Raw genomic sequence first — 17758 nt, 5'->3', positions numbered from 1 at the left:
AGGCCATTGTCATCTCAAAGAGCTTGTCCCTTTATGTTGCTTTTCCCCGTTAGTTTGAACAGGAATGACAGCGCAGTCTCAGCGGACTACATAAATGCATTATGAATAATTGAGTTTGTGAAGCTAGAGATTGCAGATGGCACTCAAAAGCTGTCATTTGTCTTGACGTCTCAGATTGCTTTTACTCTTTAATGGGCACATTACCCATAAAAGCACAATTTACTGCATCTCATGGAAGTTGTAAAGATGTTTTTTGTTTCTGTTTTAAATGACAGAGGTTACTTTTGGATGATGAGTGGCACAGAATGATTGCATGTTGCTATAATGTTTCTGGGTCTGAGTGTCTTATTTTAGTTTTTCCTAATTTGACTTGAGTTTAATTGACCCTCTTTCTATATACTTATATGCCATAAATAGGTCACATTCTAGCAGTAGCTGAGCTGCTGTTTATCTATATACTGTTACTTTTAATATTGTACATATATTATTAGTGTAGCCCATGTAATAGTCTTCCTCTCCAGAGAGTGAAAATGGGGTCGGTCGTTTAATGGCAAGCTGTTTTAATTTTAGTTTGTCACACGAGTGTGCTCCAACAAACCTTGATACAATATGAGAAGGGCCACAATTAGACTACACAATCTTTCACTCGAGTGTAATATACCATAGTAATCAGGCCATCCATCTCATTAAGACAAATTGTGCATTTCATCAGTTAAATAAATACTGAAGGACACAAAGTTTGAACAGTTCTTTAAATACAACAGCAATAGCTTTTGTTTGAATCATTCATGTAATGCTACTATGTGCCGTTACGTGAAAGCTTAATTTAACGAAGGGTTGAGATTTCCAATCAGCTGTTGTGTTCGACCACTGCACCTGTCACACTAAGTATCAGATATTGCCTTATTCCAGTAGTGCTATTTCAGTTAACTTGGTTGCCGTTACATCCTCTGCCCATGTCTTCATGTAGTCTAGTTTCTGCTCTTGTATGTTACGTGCAGTAAAGCACTTGACAGTGGCAACGTATTGATTTGATATCCAGCATGTGTTGTTAAACATTCCCGACATTTGTTCTCCTGGCTTTCTGCCTTAGTGTAATTTGCAAATGTGCATATTTATTGAAGATCTGTATTACCTCAAACAATGAAGTTAACAAACTCACATTAACTAAATGTAATTTCAAAGTCAAGCGCGATGTCTTCACTTTTGCTGGTTGAAGCTCTTTTGAATGAGGCTAATGACACAGCACACCAAATAACACACACCATTAACACATTTCAATCAACTGTTTAATGTTGTAGATAAAGAATCAATGTGTAATTCAAATCAAAATGGGAATAATGCAAAATTTCATTCTCAAAGGATTTTTTTATATTTGCATATGCTAGTGTTTCAGTAACAATCCCATTTTAGAGAAGATCAAAACAATTTGAAGTAGAAAACAAAATGAATAAAACCTCTATTGATATATTTTAGAAAAACAGCAAACAGATTTTGGTCATTTAAACGTTTCAGACTCTGATGCAAGGCTACTACGTGTTAGTGTGCTCAGCCTCTTGAGCCCTTGGGAGAGTTGGAAAGCACAACTTCAATCCTCTTGGGGCTGCAGAATCCACTGCCTTCTCCTCTTATCACTGAATTATTTATCTAATCGTTGATATACCAAAAATGTCTGGCAGCCAAGATTTACTTATCATTCATTACAAGGGTCAGGAGGCAACCACCGGCAGGCACTTGAACCACTGAAGAGCAATGTTTTGTACATCTAACACACAGTTAGCTGGTGTATAGCTGAAGGGGATTGTTCATTAGGCGGTAAGCCACAACACATCTTCATCCAACCGCTGCAACGTACTGGGTGTACAAACTGCATCCCAACTGGTAAAAGTGCTTCCTCTCACAATCTTCCTAAGAAGTTAGGAAACGTGCAGACTTAATGATGACGGTAATGACAGAAACAGTTTCCAAGATTGCATTTTTTTTCACGTGTAACAATAATGAAGATGGAAGGTGAGAGGGCAGCATTTACCGAGATGCATTGGTGAACATTTAACAAACAGATGGATACATGATGCAATCTTAACAGTCTGAGGTGTTGAATTAAGTTGAGCTCAATATATTTTCATCTTGGGTGTTTTTTTTTTGAGCTCTGAAGTTATCACTGACCTGAATAAAGTGGAACCACAAAAGTGTGCATGGAACAAACAAAACAGAGTGAGTGAAACAATTATACGATTGCATCTGATATCTGTACAGACAGTACGCTTGGTTTGAGGCATTAGTACAAACGCAGATGTTTGTACATAGTACAGAAGCTCTGCTCTGGTAGCAATCCTCAACACTGCACAGTCACATTGTTTCCTTCCAAGAGGTTAACTGAAGAGAAAAGGCAAAGGTCTTTCAGGCACTCTGTGCTGTAATAAAGAACCCACAACCCCTGTATGAGGCTTTTTCTACCTACTGATTATCTCATTTGGATGCAAACTGATTATAATATTCTTCATAATTAAAATATATAGATTTTTATATAGCAATAAGAAAGGCCACAAATGATGGTCTGTTGAAGGAGAAACTCCTGAAATTAATCAATAGCCTAAACTCCAAACACTCATTAACTTTAGCACAGGCCACATCTGGAGTGTGTGGACACTTATGTACAAAGAGAAGGTGGCAATGTGCTTTGTTATGGGTCTTAATTCATATCAGATTTGGTCTGTATGATATAACTCTTCACACTGTCACTGCCTCTCATATAGGAAACTCCATAACTTATTTGTAAGGGCTCCAGATTTCTATTTACAGGTCAAAGGAAGAGCAATGACAAAAAAGAGGTAACTTGACATTCTTAAATGTAAATTAGAAAGTTAAAATGGCTGATGTTATTCAAACTTATCATTCAGTAAAGTTACTGAGAATGCATCTCAAAACAATTATGCAGCTACTGATATATTATTTTGCTATTCTGGTGATTTCACTTGATTGAGGTTATGAAGCAAATCTCCCTGACATTCTCTTGGTGGCACACCCTTTCTCCTCAATGACTCGTAAGTAACCAACATGGCACACTGTCATCAGTGTGTGTCTGACCATCACCCAAAACCAGACAGATCATTGGTTCAAACCCAACACAAACAATTATTTAGATCCATATCACTACACAGCATTTCTTTAAAAAAAACATGAAGGAGATTGCAGGGTGTCGGTGTTGTAATAGTTGATTATTCAAGTACTCTTTGTTTGAAGCTCATTAACAATCCTTCACCAATGGACGGAGAGAAAGAGAGAGAGACCAACACCACTCCACCAGATAATCTTTTCTCTCCAGCTCATTCACTTTCCAAAGTTGCCGAAGTCAGCAAAGGCATCGAGTTTGGGCTGTTGGACCATTGCAGGGTTCATCCCCATTCCCATCCCCATGGTATTGGGCATCCCCATGGCCATACCACCATGTGGCATCCCCATGTTCATGCCCATCCCCATCATGCCCGGGTTGGGGGCCATCCCCATGCCCATTCCCATGCCAGCACCAGGGTGCATCATAGGATTTACAGGTGGTCTGGCTGTTGTAGGTCCAAGGCTCATACCAGAAAATCCCTGGGAGAGCATGTTGGCAGGTACCTGGTTGCCTGGAAATGACAGAACAAAATGCAATTAAAAAGAGTACCACATTTTAAACTGATTGATGGGGTGCTTTGAAGGAGAGCCTGGCTACAGTGTCACCATTCATGCAAGATCTACCATTCCTCTCACCGTGTTGGAGGGTGTTGAGGGTGGGCTGGCTTTGCTTGGGTGGCTGCATGCCTGGGCCCAGGAAGTCCAGGCTGATGTTAACGGAGGAGTCTGACCAGGTGGAAGGGACAGCTGCTTTGGCTCCGACACCTTGAGAGGCCATTCCCTGCTGCGCAGGCTGGAAGGGCTGGACAGACTGCGGTTGCAGAGGCCCCCCCATGTTCTGTAGGGGCTGACAAAGACGCACACAAGCACAGATACAATGTTAAAGAATAAGCTAATCCAAGCTAAAATCACAGAAATATACAGTGATAAGATACATAAAAGCTTCAACGCTGAACAGGGCCTTTAAACCCCCAGTTAACCTCGATACTGTCAGATGAATCTGTTACCGTCTCTTTCTGAGCTCATTAAAACATACCATCCAAAGTAACTAGAGTAAAAGAGAGTGGTGGGCGGCTTCTCAGTGAAAAAAAGAATGAGGTTTTTTAGGTCAACAACCTTTTAACATGGAAATACATTTGACATCCACAGGCTTTTGTTGGGTTTTTAACTCACAACTGATTCTTCTCATTCTGTGTGTCAGTAGCAGGAGGAGTGGGTGGTTAGTGGGCGGTCTCTGGGGGAGATGAGCATCTGGTGAAGTGGCATGTTAACCCTCTACCATCATGCTTGTCCTCCACATTTCAATCACACGAGGTATGTCTTTATTACACAGGCATACTGACTGATGTGGTCAACCAGCAGTGTGAACTGGGAGTAAATGAGTGAAATCTTTTAATATTTGTATTGGAATGCTACTTTAAGTATATAATTTCTCTCATCGTTTGACATTAATTTATTTCCCGCTTCATATGTAGGCATAAAATGGTTAAAAGGCTCTTTGTGTTTATACAGGTACATGCCAAAATTTTACTCATAGCACTCATATTGATGGCCAAGGCCAAATCAATAAGTCTGTGGTTACGAGATTATAAACGTCGATTTTATAAAAAACAGCACCCAACAACTGGCTAAATCTTAAACTGTGCTAGTTACTGTTGGCTTAAACAATTTCTGAAATTGATGACAATACATATCTGGAACCTGAATCATTTTCTTGAGCCAATTCTGATATGTGGCTGTAAATACATTCAAAGCAAGATAGATTTTTATTTATTATTAAGTGTTTTTATCAAAATTATATGCTGCATTTTTCATATACTGTCTAAAATATATGCCAACACATGATATAAAATATAACCCTAAAATTGATCAGTCTAGCTCTGTATCCATGAAAACTGAAATCATAAAGTGTATTGTTGTTTCCTGAGGATATTTTGTTTCCACCTGTATAATATAAGACCCCTTCATGAGTCTTGTAATGATATGTACAGTATATCAATAAATTATTAAAAAAGGATGCGTGTGTATATAAGTACAATCATGCATACCTGTGACCTAGACTGGGGCAGGACTGTGCTGCTCATGCTCTGTGTGCTGCTCATGCTAAAGTTGAGGCTCTGGGAGGAGGTGAGGGACTGAGTTGGCCCCATCAAGTCAAACAGGTCTGCTGAGGCAGGACCAGAGCCCAAAGCTGAGATTGGGGTGGGCGCGGCCACAGGGCCTGTCATGGCTCCAAAAAGGTCATTTCCACTGGTGTCAACAGTCTGAGCAGATGCTGGCATCTGACCTCCGGGAAAGGCATTCCAATCTCCAAAGTCTCCATTGCTGCTAGAGGAAGGTGCTGCTGCAACAATAAAGAAAAAAAGACCGTTGCATTAATGTCTTTATTTGCCATCCAAACTGTGATGTTTGTTTTGTGTAAATAATTGCAAGATGTTTGCAAGCAAAAGTCAATCAAGCTAATTTAAGACCAGTCGTAGCAATAAAGAATTAACAGTTAAGTCTTCATGGAGGACAGTCTAGCTTTATCCAGGGCATTCATCTCTATCCCTTCTCTCAATCTTTCTCAGCTCCCTCCACCCCCACCAACTTCTTAATCTGTCCCAGTCTCCTTGTCATCCATAACAGGAGTTGATGTGTGTCTGTTCTTGTTATGCAGAGCAGGTAGCAGGCTCCATATGGCCAGGGCTTCCTCCCAGCATCACTCTGAATATTCTAGCAGTATGGCTGCAACAGCACAGCACACACATGCACACACTAACAAAAAAACGTCTAGAAAACCAACCAGATCCTGGGGAGAAGCCAACGGACGCAGCAGGTGAGGAGAAGTCAGCAAATCCACTGATCAGGTCTGCATTGAGAAATAGACATAAAGACATCAATTTTAAACAAGCGAGCTCCAGGTTTCATTCCACCACAGTTAGCATTCCTTCAGTGTCAGAAGTGTAGGAGGCAGGGGAGGGGTGGTGGCAGTGGATAGGTGGAGAGGACCAAACATCTGTTCAGCACTCCCGCCCTCTCCATTCACAAGGGACTGCTCCAAAAACATCTGGTGCACTTAGTTCCCATACATCAACTCCCTCCCCCTGCTGTCCCCAAAATCTGAAGCTAGCATCAGCAGCTGGGCACTGTCACTGCAGAGTCCTGCAGTCACTGTGGACTTTCCTGTTTCGTACAATATTGTAACGCTGAACAAAAAGGTTATTCCTGGAATGACTGGTGTCTAGCTTGTTTGCTTACAATATATAACATCAAACAACATCAAATTATGCCGCCTTTGTTTGGTTCTGTGTGAATAAACAGCTGGCATGAAGGCAGACCACTGCTGCGCTATTGCTGAGTTTCTCTGTAAAAGGGGCTAATTCCGGCTAAACGCTATCCCTAAAGTGCTCAACTATGCTGAACATGTCTGGTATCAGTTGCATTTCTGTGGTTTCAGCATATAAATTGATCCAAATCTTCCCAGCCAAACTCCTGGTAAGACAGCAACAAGTGCATTTAATAATAAATGTCAGGGTATTACTTGAAGTTAATGACATAATACCTGTGGCAGCAGGCTGGCTCGGTGTTGTGTCCACCATTAGTAGGTCGGCTAGGCCGGTACTGGAGGGCTGGGGGGCTGCTGGCTGGGGCTGGAATTTACAAAAAGATCAGGGCACAGTCCATGCATAACTATAAGCATATCAATAAAGTTGCATGTTAAATGCTCACATGTGCTCTTGCTGCCTGTTTGGTGGTGGTGTCTGGGCTCTTATCCCCTATGTAGTTGGCTGCGGCCCCCAAGTCTACTTTCTTAGATGGAACCCCTCCTCTCTTCCGTGTCGCTGTAGTCTCTGTTGCTTGGACTATTTGCACACTCTTGGTGGTTACAGTTTCCTCTTCATCTTTGAATTCTTTTCCTGACTGTCCATTGTGAGACGAGCGACCCCGGTCCTCATCGTTGTCACTATGGAGACAAAAATGGCTCAGGTAAGACAACCAGTTATGTGAGGATAAAGATAAGATTGTCTTTGTAGATACTATATCCATAAAGGACCAAAAAGTAACCAAGACGCAAACCATGTTCTGGATGAAGCTTTGTTGTTATCTACTGTAGGCACTCCATGAAATCTGTTCTTTAGTACTTTTCTTCCTCTCTTTGTGACTATTTATGGCCTGAATTTATAACCCTTTCATTTACAGGTATATTGAAAATATCATTTAAAAATTTGACTTGGCCAATTATAAATAGTGCTGATGTAATGATTGAGAGGGAAACCAAGTTTATTTTTTCTTGACTTTTGGTGGTGGAGAAACATGGTTTGTGCCTTTCCATTTAAAATAGACGTAAATATATGACTTGTCTATCTCCAACCTAAATCGATCTGGTGAGTCTTCTCTATCCTTCTTCCTAAATCTGCTTATGGTATCGTCAATGGTGCTGCCGATTTTGTCGCTGATCTCTCCCAATTTCTCGCTGAAGGGGAATTGCCCTTTATTCCTCTCCCAGTCGTCGTCCCACTTTCCCCGGGTATCGCTGGAGTCGTACCTGTCCCCCGCTGGAGGGAAGGAATTCAAGTAGGTGGAAAAGGAGATACAAGCAAGAAGAAAAGGATATGAATGGAATTAAAACCCCAAACATTTTTGTTAATTATTCGTCCGTTTAACTGAAAACTTACAGTAACGTCGGTATCCCATACTGTCTGAGGATACCCCGATGTATTTGTCTTTGATCTTCTTTGACTTTTTCCGTTCTTCCCTAAGCCTCTCATCATCCTGGACAAATTCCACCATCTCCTTCACTTTATGACGCACATTCACACCTTGGTCCTTTCCATTCTCATCTAGACAGAGATGTGGAGACACAGAAATACTGACATCAATATAATTCATGAATTAGCAACTTTTTGTGTTCACTTTACAATGTATTGAAGCCACACGCACACATGCATATCTCTGTCTAACTTTATGGCAGTGTGTATGGTTTAGGGGTTTGTGGACTAAGCAGTGCTTAGGCCCACTACTTTCATTACAGCTCACACTGAAGCTATTGTTAATAATCACTAAACACTACAATACTGAGGTGTAGCGATCACCTCACCTAATTAAAGCAACATTTGGTAAAGCAAAGTTTGTTCTTTAGCAAGTTTTCTTAGGTACTCCTCCTCCAACTTGCAGAGCAAAATATACAGCAGGAAAAGCCCAGTATGGATACCTTACCTACAAAGTGGTAGCTTTCTAATGATCTCAGGTCATACAGATGTTCTCTGGCACTGGTAACAACCCTCTCCGATCCATTCCTGATTAAATGGGCCAGCAGTAGCAGGGACTAAGAAACAGACACACAACAGAGAAAAAAGTGTTAAGTCCTAACACTGGGGGCTTGAACTGGATCCGTAATGGTAGGGGTGGGCGATATAGCAAATACATCACATCACAATTTTTTTTAAGGCAGGATCACAATCCATGATCTTATCGTGATTCTCTTTCATGTTGGTTACACGTAGAACCAAACTAATTTCCCTATTTAAAAAATGATTGCCCTGCAAGGTAACAAAACACCACACTCCGTTCTCAAAAACTTTGAAGTTCCTTCTTCACATCAGCATAAATTGGTTCCAGTGCACAGCACTTATATAAAAAGAAATATATGTCACTTTTAAATAAGAAGAATACATACTTTATTGATCACCAGGGGGAAAATTACTTTTTTTTTTAAATAATTTTTTATAATTTTAAATTAAAATTATATATATTATATTAAATCGCCTGTTACTCCTGCTACTTCCTTCTTCCAAAACAGTGGTTAAGAACACCAGGAGCAAGTGGCAGAAGTTGAGTTTTCATTAAAACAAAATGATGACTGGTGTGTTAACTGCATGCCACATTAATTAGAGCAGACAAGGCCTCCTAAGTTACCGTATGACCGGCGGCGGTTACTGACAAAACATGAAGCATTTAAAAGACTGTTTTAAACACACTTCCAGCAAATTTCACGGAGAACAATGAGGGCAAAACAGCATCACAGATCAGTTTTAACAGAATATTCTCTGTCTAGCTCAGCTAAAAACACCAAAAACACAGAATCTCCCAGCACGTTAGTGTGTCATTCACTACCGAGTCTGATTGTAACCAGTGCTGACAATGTTATCTTCACAAATAGGATTCTATTTATCAGAAGGTTTCCCCCTCAATTCAGAGCATCTTTACAATGCGAGGCATCTAACTGGTTCTATTAACGTAAGGCTGTGCAATTAATCGATATTTAATCGTGATTACGATTTCTGCTCTTAACGATCCTAAAAACAGAGTAATCGAGAAAAACGATAATTTTGCACATTACGTTTTGCAAGTCAACTCTTATTTTGTCCTGTGTTCTGAATGGATTTCTACTGTTGATTTGTTTAACTGTTTCACTGTTTGTTAATTCAATAATTACAACGTCTTTTCAAAAGTCAATGAGTAATCAAATAATCGTGATATCAGTATTGACCAAAATAATCGTGATTATGATTCTTTCCATAATCAAGCAGCCCTATATTAAAGACCAACAATTTTTGTTTTGTAAATTTAAAAAAATATATATTATTCTTGCCTGTAAGTAACGAGCAGAAATTGACATTAAAGTTAACAGATGGCTCATTTAAAATGGGTTGCAGCCTGAGTAGAGTTGTTTTTGGTGCTTAGGCCTTTAAGTCTTATGTCATGATAAAGCATGTGTGTTTGTGTGATGTTGCAACAGTACTGTGGCAGACCTTGTAGACTCTCCGCCAGTTCTTCTTGTTGTCCCTCAGCATGCGGGCCCACAGCATGTTCATCACCTCTGGGAACTGTTCATACATGAAGGTGGCTCTGATTACAAGGAAGAAAAGAGGAGAACATTGTATTTTTATTGACAAAGTTTTAATTTCCAATGCATGACAACCAACAATTGGATTGGTTAGTCAGTTTACAGGTTTTGACAAAAGACTCCCTCAACTATGGAGCCCCATGAAGTAAACTTAGGACATTTGTGTTTGTGTAGCCACTGCATCCTAAGAACTACAAGGATTGGGCAAATCAGACCAATAAAAGATCTAAAAGTTGACATCTATTAATATGTTACTTTGCATGCAACAACAACAACAACAACAACAACACTGTAAATTTAGAGGGGGTTCAGGTCATTGTCTTGTTGTTCGTAATTTACTGCTGCTGCAATGTCTGAATTAATGTAGGAAAAGAAATGTGCCATGATAGAAAGGGATTCTGTAAAAACACCTAAGGACTACTTCTAAATAGCAAGGATCTTCTCAGTGTTTGTCTGGTTCCTTTTCTGCTTGAAACCACAATTACAAAAAGTTAAGTTTTAGTCTCAGTTTAGTTTCACACTGCCGCTACATAACAGTTATATGAGGGATGCATTGGCTGGACATCGGAATCGCCCGATGTTCGCCCTATTTATTGCCATCTGCAAAAAAGGCTGGCACCAATGTTAATCTATTTTTGCGCTGCCTTAATGTTGTGTTAATTGGTCTGACTCATACAACAGTAGCCTACCAAGTAGAGCTGTCCTCGACTAAAGAAATTCTTAGTCGACTAACGCTTACACGATTTTGTCGATTAATCGATTAGTTGATGTAATCGACAGAGCTGTGCTCTTTGAGAGGTGGTTAAGACTAGAAAAGCACAATATAAATGTAGTTAATGAACCATCTGTAAAACTGAGTTTCTCCACAATTAATCCTGCAAAAGCACCACTTTAAATCTTGTGCTTACCAGAAATGTGCTCATAAGTTTCTTGGAAATGAGTAATTAAGCATGAATAAGCATAAAAAATGACTCATCAACTAAAGAAATCTTAGTCGACTAAGACCAAAACGACCGATTAGTCGACTAATCGATTAAGAGGTGGCAGCCCTACTACCAAGCTTCAAAAAAAGAATGTTCCTGTGTCAGACAGAGAGAGATATTTGCGCATCGTATTATTGCATTGTACATTAATGGTTGTAATTGATCTTCATGGTAATTTTCACAACATTATCTTCTGCTCTCTTTTAAGGCAAAACAGTAGGCTACAAATGTTAATTTGTGCAAAAAATTAGCCTAAGGCCGGTTACACACTGGATGCGTCGCGCGAGCGTGGCGTTTCTGTTGCGTCTCAGAAGCGTGGCAGCTGCGTGGATTTTTCTGTGTCCTACACACCAGAAGCGTGTGTGACGCGGCGGTGCTCCTGCTGCTAGGTACGGGGGGGCTGATCTCGGGACGTAGCGCCGACACATTCAAACTCTGAAAAATGGGTAAGTGGGCTGTCTGTTTATAACAACTTTGTGTAGCTGGACCGTCACTCAGAACACACACTATGTTGTTATTGTAGCCTATCCTACCCTTTATATATAGGCCTGTTCAACGTGTGGGGAGAGAGTTGTTAAACATAAAATAAATATATAGCCTACTGATCTGATTAAAGCAAGACAACGTCGGCAGTATTGACTGCAAAATATGTTACAGAATATTTCGTTCTGTATGACAGGTGCAATATTTGAAAATCTTTTCTCTGAAATTTTTTATTACATTTATATCTACATTGATGTCAAAACCTCGAGACTTTCAAACATCAAGATGTCATTTATTAATATGCACTCGTGTCTAAATGACACATAAACATATTTTCCTATTCTATTTTGCCTGGAAACGCTTCCAACACGCTCGCGTCTCGCGTGAAAAATAGGCGTCGGTTCTATTTCTAGCACGCACGCGTCTCACGCAGGCAGTGTGTAAGCTCTACCCTGTTACCATGGGAGCCGAAATATAAACGGACACGCCAGGCGGCTGACACGCTCGCGCAACGCATTCAGTGTGTAACCGGCCTAACTTCTTGAATGATATAATTATGATGATTTCAGTTCAGAGCAGTGGTCAGTAAATGTTTATTTTTTAGGCCATGCTTTTTCTCACTGTTTCATTCCAGCGCCGGTGTTTCTTTTCTTTTTTTTTTTTTTTTTTTACAAATAATGTGTTTCACTTCATCATAGAAGCTGCTGCTCACTCTCAGCATCAGTAAATCTGTGATCAACTTTGTGGTCTGTTAAAAAAAAGCCGTGAACCCCCATCTATCCAAATTACTTCAGCATGGCTAGACCTAGTCTCTCCTCCTCAGTCTGACTCCACCTAGTCTCTCCTCCTCAGCCTGGCTCGACCTAGTCTCTCCTCCTCAGCCTGGCTTGGCCGTTGTGAAAGGCACCAAGCCAGGATGCACTGATCAAACTAGGTCAAGCCTCGCTTTATCAGTTATAATGGATTTATAAATTCTGCTTTTGTGAAACAGACCCCGGGACTCTGTGGTGCCCTCAGGTACCTCGCTAATGCTGGAAGATTTCTGCTCATTTCTTATAATGAGATTTATCTGTTTATCTGGCTCAAAAAACTAAAACAAACATCGGTCAAATGACAATTCTACACATTGGTATGGGTTAAGAAATTTGCAATCGGTGCATCCCTAGTTAAATGTCAATAATAAAAGGACTTTCTAAAATTCCTATCTCTGTCTGAATGCCCACAATGTTTTCTGGCTGGCAGAAAACTAATACCTTGAAAAACAAAAAAAACCTTAAAATAGTCATAATGGAGGGGAGTTTCCTGAAAAATCTTACTGCAAAAGTTCCTGCAGTCGAAAAGGGCTTTAAAAAAAAACCTTGCTACGGTTAAATGTTATGTACAAATAACAATAGTGGTGCTTTCCAGCAGGACATATTGTATAATACTATGCACTGTCCTTACCTGGAGATTTCACTCATCAGCTGTCCTGATGGTCCCCATGGGTCGTCATTGGTGGCCTCTCTGACTTTAGACTCCACCTCTGAGTAGTTCATCACCACGTTGGTTCTATAGAGTAAGATAAAACACAAACCCACTTTCATTAATCGTGTCTATGTGAAGTATTATATGACATTTGGCATTTCAGTTCAAAATGTGGCCTGCATGAAAAAACCAACAACATAGATGAAAATAGATGAAAGGTACTCTTATTACAGCCATGCCCACACCCTTTTAGTGGCTATAAGGCCAATGGGATAGGGAGTGCCTGTGTGTGTGCTCTGAATCTAACCGTTAAACTTGTTAAAAACCAAAAACAAGTGACTAAACAAGCAAATGCAAACCAGTGTTCAATATAAACACATAAATGAGACCTCAAATGGTACTGAAGGAAACAGGGCTGTGCTCACAGTGGGTGAGCTGAGCTCTTGCTTGTTGACATTCTAAGAACTAGAAAAAGTAACCAGAAAAGAAAAAAGGGAACTCAAATGGGAAGAAAACCAACGCTACAAATGGTGGCTCTCTAATAATCTCAGGTAAATAGAGAGCTTGTTTTCTAAATTGTGTACTCAACAAGGTTGGCAGGTTTGGCAGCCTGTTCACATATTCAGAATCCTGATTACACAACACACTAAGGAAAACCAAGCATTGGCCTATAGCTATTCAATCAGACTACATAAACGTAAGCTTCTGTTAGTAGGTCTACAATATGTCCTCAAATATGTGGCCACAGCCAACTTATCGTAACACAGGAAACAAATGTCCATCTAATGTCCATTCTTTATAGGAGATAGGCGGCCTATGCAATGAGGGTGTTAAGAAGAACAAAGGATTTTGTAGGCAGAGAATATTCTAAAATTATAAAGGCTGTGAGACCATTACTGGTTCATTATTGTCTGTTTACATCAACTATTTTATTATATGGTCAGGGCACCTTTGTAGATGGGACTATTTTGGGGGAAAAATACAGCATCTTAATCCAAATAATGAAGTGAGCCCTGTCACAGCTTTAGCCATAACATGGTGAAGCAAAACATTTGAACCCTGTGCCTTCTCATCCCTCCCTCACTACTGCCACATCAGCAATAAGATGTACAGGGCCTGAACGAGCAGCATTGAATTGATGGGTGGAGATACACCCGCTCTGTGGTTATGGAGAAAGGCTGTATTACTACTACTGCAAGCTGCAGGGTATGGTTACCACTCTGACAACATACTCTCTTTTGTAAAATTCACTCCATGCCAACTAAATTATTTGAGAATAACCATGCCAGGTACAGATGGACCATGGGTTACACTAACTATCTACGACGGAGATCCTAGACAGAAACCAAGCCTTATCCTGTATCAAACCAAAAAATGATGGCAATATTCCTATTACACTCACTTCAATCCTTGACAAGACTTTATCTGTGTTACAAAAGTGCCCATTATGTTTTAGTTCAGGTTTTAAGGAGTCTTTTTGATTACTTTGTGTGCTATGTTACTGCATGTATCCTGGGTCTCTCTAGATATGTATGTTACTGATACTGCACAAAGCCTCATGTTTGCATGAATGACAGACAAAACACAAGAGGATATGATGTAGTAATGCAAGATAGATCGTATCTCATCCTAGTGGTGGCCCGTCCTAGATACCAGCTAGATAAAACGGAAGTTGTGATACTCCAACTGTGACACACTATCACACAGATTTCCGTTAGACTGCTATAGTGCTATATGTCTGCTATAGTGCTACATGTCAAAAAAACATATTAACCCAATTGTCCTTCATATATCAAATACAAATACAATAACATGTCGTTTAATTCATTGAAAGATCTATTGGAAACAGGACAAAAATGTGCTTGCATGTCCTTCCTCAGAAAAAACCTCACCTTAATCATACAACAGGAAATGTTGCATTATGCCACAACGTCAAACCGTGTGAATGACTTACAGCTTGGTGAAACTTTATGAAAATCATTTATAATTTGTGAATGTCACAAAACACAAGCTCTTTCAGCCTTGATTTCATAGAAAACAGGAGGAAAATGAACATGGAAACTCCCATCTCTTTAATCTTTAAAACTTGCACCGCTCTCTCTCTCTCTCTCTCTCTCTTTAAAGTAAGCTATATTACAGGAGGTCACACTCCAGGGACACAAGTGCCTTCAGCAGGAACGTCTTCTTGGATGGACTTAAGAACACTCTATTGTGTGGGTCTGCAAAATTAGCCATTAAGCCTAGGGAGGAACAATTGTGCAATAACCTATAGCCCTACAGTACAGTAAAAAGCATGCTCACGTTTAGTCAGCAGCTCAAAGTAAACCAGAGTCCAAAGCAGAACAAAAGACGCACTATCCCCAAGGTGTTGCCTAAGTTGAGTGCTGGTTGGTACTTCCGGGTACTAAATTACTGCTGCTGGCCATGCAGGCTTGGACTGACCCAGCCATCAAACTATGCAAAGACTCATTATGAGTGCACAAGCACCAGTGACTCAGTGTACATACTAGATGATACATACTTTTTTGTCACTTTCTTCACATCTTGCCTTTAAAACTCCATCTTAATTCCAATCAAAACCTGGTAGAAAGGTAATCAGTAACTAATGTGTCTAGTTGAACTAAAACCATCAAATCCTTGAACTTAAGCTAGCAAGCTGGACATCCACCAACAAGTTGCAAAACACTGCTGGATTACTGGTCACTGATTAATAAGTGCTCTGTTTTCGGCACTGCTCTTTCTCTTGTTGTTCTCTGGTGTCACACATCCCAATACAATAACTTAGCTAACATAGCTCATGTGTAGGCCTAGTGATATAAAACATTTGATAAGACTGCTGTACAGTGCAGATTGGATTAGCATGGTTATAGTTGTTGCAGCAGTTGTTTAAAGAAATCGCAGCAAAACAGGCTCTTATATATTACTGTATTATGAGTTAACGTTAATACGTTCGACATGTGGACACGAGATCTTAGTTTATGTTGTCTGACTAACAAGCGGTCTAGGGTGTAGTATAACAAACATAACAATTTGGCTCCAAAGAAACACGTTAGGTTAATCCAGCCATGTGGTGTAATTTAAAGTTTAAGAACTGACTTAATTTACCGTAGTTAACGTTAGCTACAATTGTCATAACAATCATAGCGGAGAGCAACACATCTAGCTAGCTACACTCAATTCAGCTTTAAAAATATTTCCAGACAGTGGTAACTAGCCAAGCAACGTGTTAACGTATAACATGTAACCTTCACGTAAATAATCATTCCCCGCTGATTATTCAGCCCAGGAGCTGTCAAACTAGCTTAGCTGGCTAGCCTGGTAAACTACCCACCCACCCATAGATATATCTATGGCTACCTAGCCAGCAGGCTAAATAATAAGCTAGCTTGTCAGCTAAGTGAGTTAGCTTGCACTGTCGGAGAAAACGCACAAACAAGCTAAAGTGATATTATCATATTATCCCAGACTAACTGAAAGACATGGCAAACTTAATGTGACAAAAACGAGACACTCATACTAAGGACAAATAGTATTTGCTAAAGTCAGCTAGCTAGCTAACTAACTCGTTAGTAGCATTCAGGCTAGCTATCTTGTTCGAGTGACGTGACGTCAAAGTTTTGGGTACGTGTCTCTTTCAAACAGGTAAACTACAGGCACAAATAACACGACATAGACGCAATGGAGTTGGAAGATACTTACGCTTTGTCAACCAACTCCCTAACCTTCCACATGTTCAGCATCTTGGCTCCGTGATAATGGGCTTCCTGCCTCGACAAAACCCTTTACTCCACACGAACACCGAACCCAAACCTTAAACTCTGGAAAGTAAACTATTCTCTTAACCTCTCTTTCAAGACAGGAGGCGCAAACGCACCACCAGCCAGACAGGAAAGGTTACTACGGGAAATGCCCCTGTAACGTCATCAAAATTGCGTAAAGCAGCATTGGAGTTGTAGTTTCTAGTTAGCTAGTGTTAGGCACTGCAATTGATACTGCAAGTACATTAACATTTTAAATGGATATTGAAAACGCTCTCAACTTGGTACACAATTTAAAAAACAATTCTGGGGAGATAAATAGAAAAAAAAACGGTTGGCCAAAAAATAGTGAGATCAAACTTAATCAAACTTGATTTCTCTAGCACATTTCACTGTATTTCTGTAGCACAGATCAAACTGTTTTTTTTTATTTCAGAGGACCCCCTGCAATCACATCAAGGATCTATAAGGGTCGACTGGATTAGAAAAAAAACATGTACATTTTAATGATTAAAAAAGTGAAATATCCTAAGAGCCCATGACATAATCTTACTGTAATATAGGCTAAATGCCGTGGGCCCTTTAGGAAAAGTACTCCAACAGCATTAGCCTACCTGAGGTAGTCAAGAAGTGGTTTTATATAGATCTTCATAGGTATTGTGGTTTCTATGCATGTTGGTGATGCATCAAGTGACCGTTTATCCAGTTGAGTATGACTGATATTCAATATTGTCTTATTGCATGTATATTGATATCAGTGTAACAAGTAATTGCATTATAGAAATGCCAAAGATATCTTTAAGGTAGTTTTCAAAATGGTAATGACATTACATAGTTTAGTAGTCTATCAGAGAGCACAGACAAGTTTAAGTTTCAAAGTGTCCCATTTTCTATGAAAACAAGAACAAAACAATGTAAAGGATCCTCATCAAAAATGGGTGTTATGTGTTTATATTAGGGCTGTCAAACGATTACATTTTCTTAATCGCAATTAATCGCTAAATTTCTATTGTTAATCGCGATTAATCGCATGTTTTATCACATGATTAAAATTCTATTATTTTGCATTTCAGAACTGTTTTTAAGTCCATATTAACAATGGAAAGCCATTCTTACCAGTGGATCTT

At 39.8% G+C, this 17758-nt stretch overlaps 1 protein-coding gene across 4 annotated transcripts; it reads right to left on the bottom strand.

The window, feature by feature from the left end:
* Nucleotides 1–1271: 1271 nt before the first annotated feature.
* clint1a (clathrin interactor 1a) lies at nt 1272–16832 on the bottom strand. Of its 4 annotated transcripts, none has more exons than XM_031288272.2 (12): nt 16573–16832; nt 12853–12957; nt 9849–9945; nt 8314–8422; nt 7773–7937; nt 7469–7652; nt 6826–7060; nt 6659–6746; nt 5900–5965; nt 5163–5458; nt 3751–3961; nt 1272–3626 (listed from the first exon to the last, which is right to left on the bottom strand). In XM_031288272.2, the coding sequence occupies exons 1-12, from the start codon at nt 16611–16613 to the stop codon at nt 3331–3333; spliced, it is 1893 nt and encodes a 630-aa protein (XP_031144132.2). In that variant the 5' UTR covers nt 16614–16832; the 3' UTR covers nt 1272–3330. The 4 variants fall into 4 exon arrangements, with proteins under 4 accessions (XP_031144132.2, XP_031144133.2, XP_035863362.1 ...); XM_031288273.2 differs by having other exon boundaries at nt 5163–5455; XM_036007469.1 differs by having other exon boundaries at nt 6659–6740.
* Nucleotides 16833–17758: the final 926 nt, after the last annotated feature.

The sequence above is a fragment of the Sander lucioperca genome, chromosome 1 (genome assembly GCF_008315115.2).
Source record: "Sander lucioperca isolate FBNREF2018 chromosome 1, SLUC_FBN_1.2, whole genome shotgun sequence".
In the NCBI taxonomy this organism is placed as follows: Eukaryota; Metazoa; Chordata; class Actinopteri; order Perciformes; family Percidae; genus Sander; species Sander lucioperca.
This window is presented reverse-complemented; position numbering and strand designations above follow the sequence as displayed.

What these genes read in the sequence shown, in the direction of transcription:
- clint1a (XM_031288272.2), bottom strand. Translation starts at nt 16,613, where the DNA reads ATGCTGAACATGTGGAAGGTTAGGGAGTTGGTTGACAAAGC. An exon ending in AGAAAGCTACCACTTTGTAG is followed by an intron (nt 7,938 to 8,313) that starts GTAAGGTATCCA and finishes ATCTCTGTCTAG; the next exon opens with ATGAGAATGGAAAGGACCAA. An exon ending in TGGCTTCTCCCCAGGATCTG is followed by an intron (nt 5,459 to 5,899) that starts GTTGGTTTTCTA and finishes TTATTGTTGCAG; the next exon opens with CAGCACCTTCCTCTAGCAGC.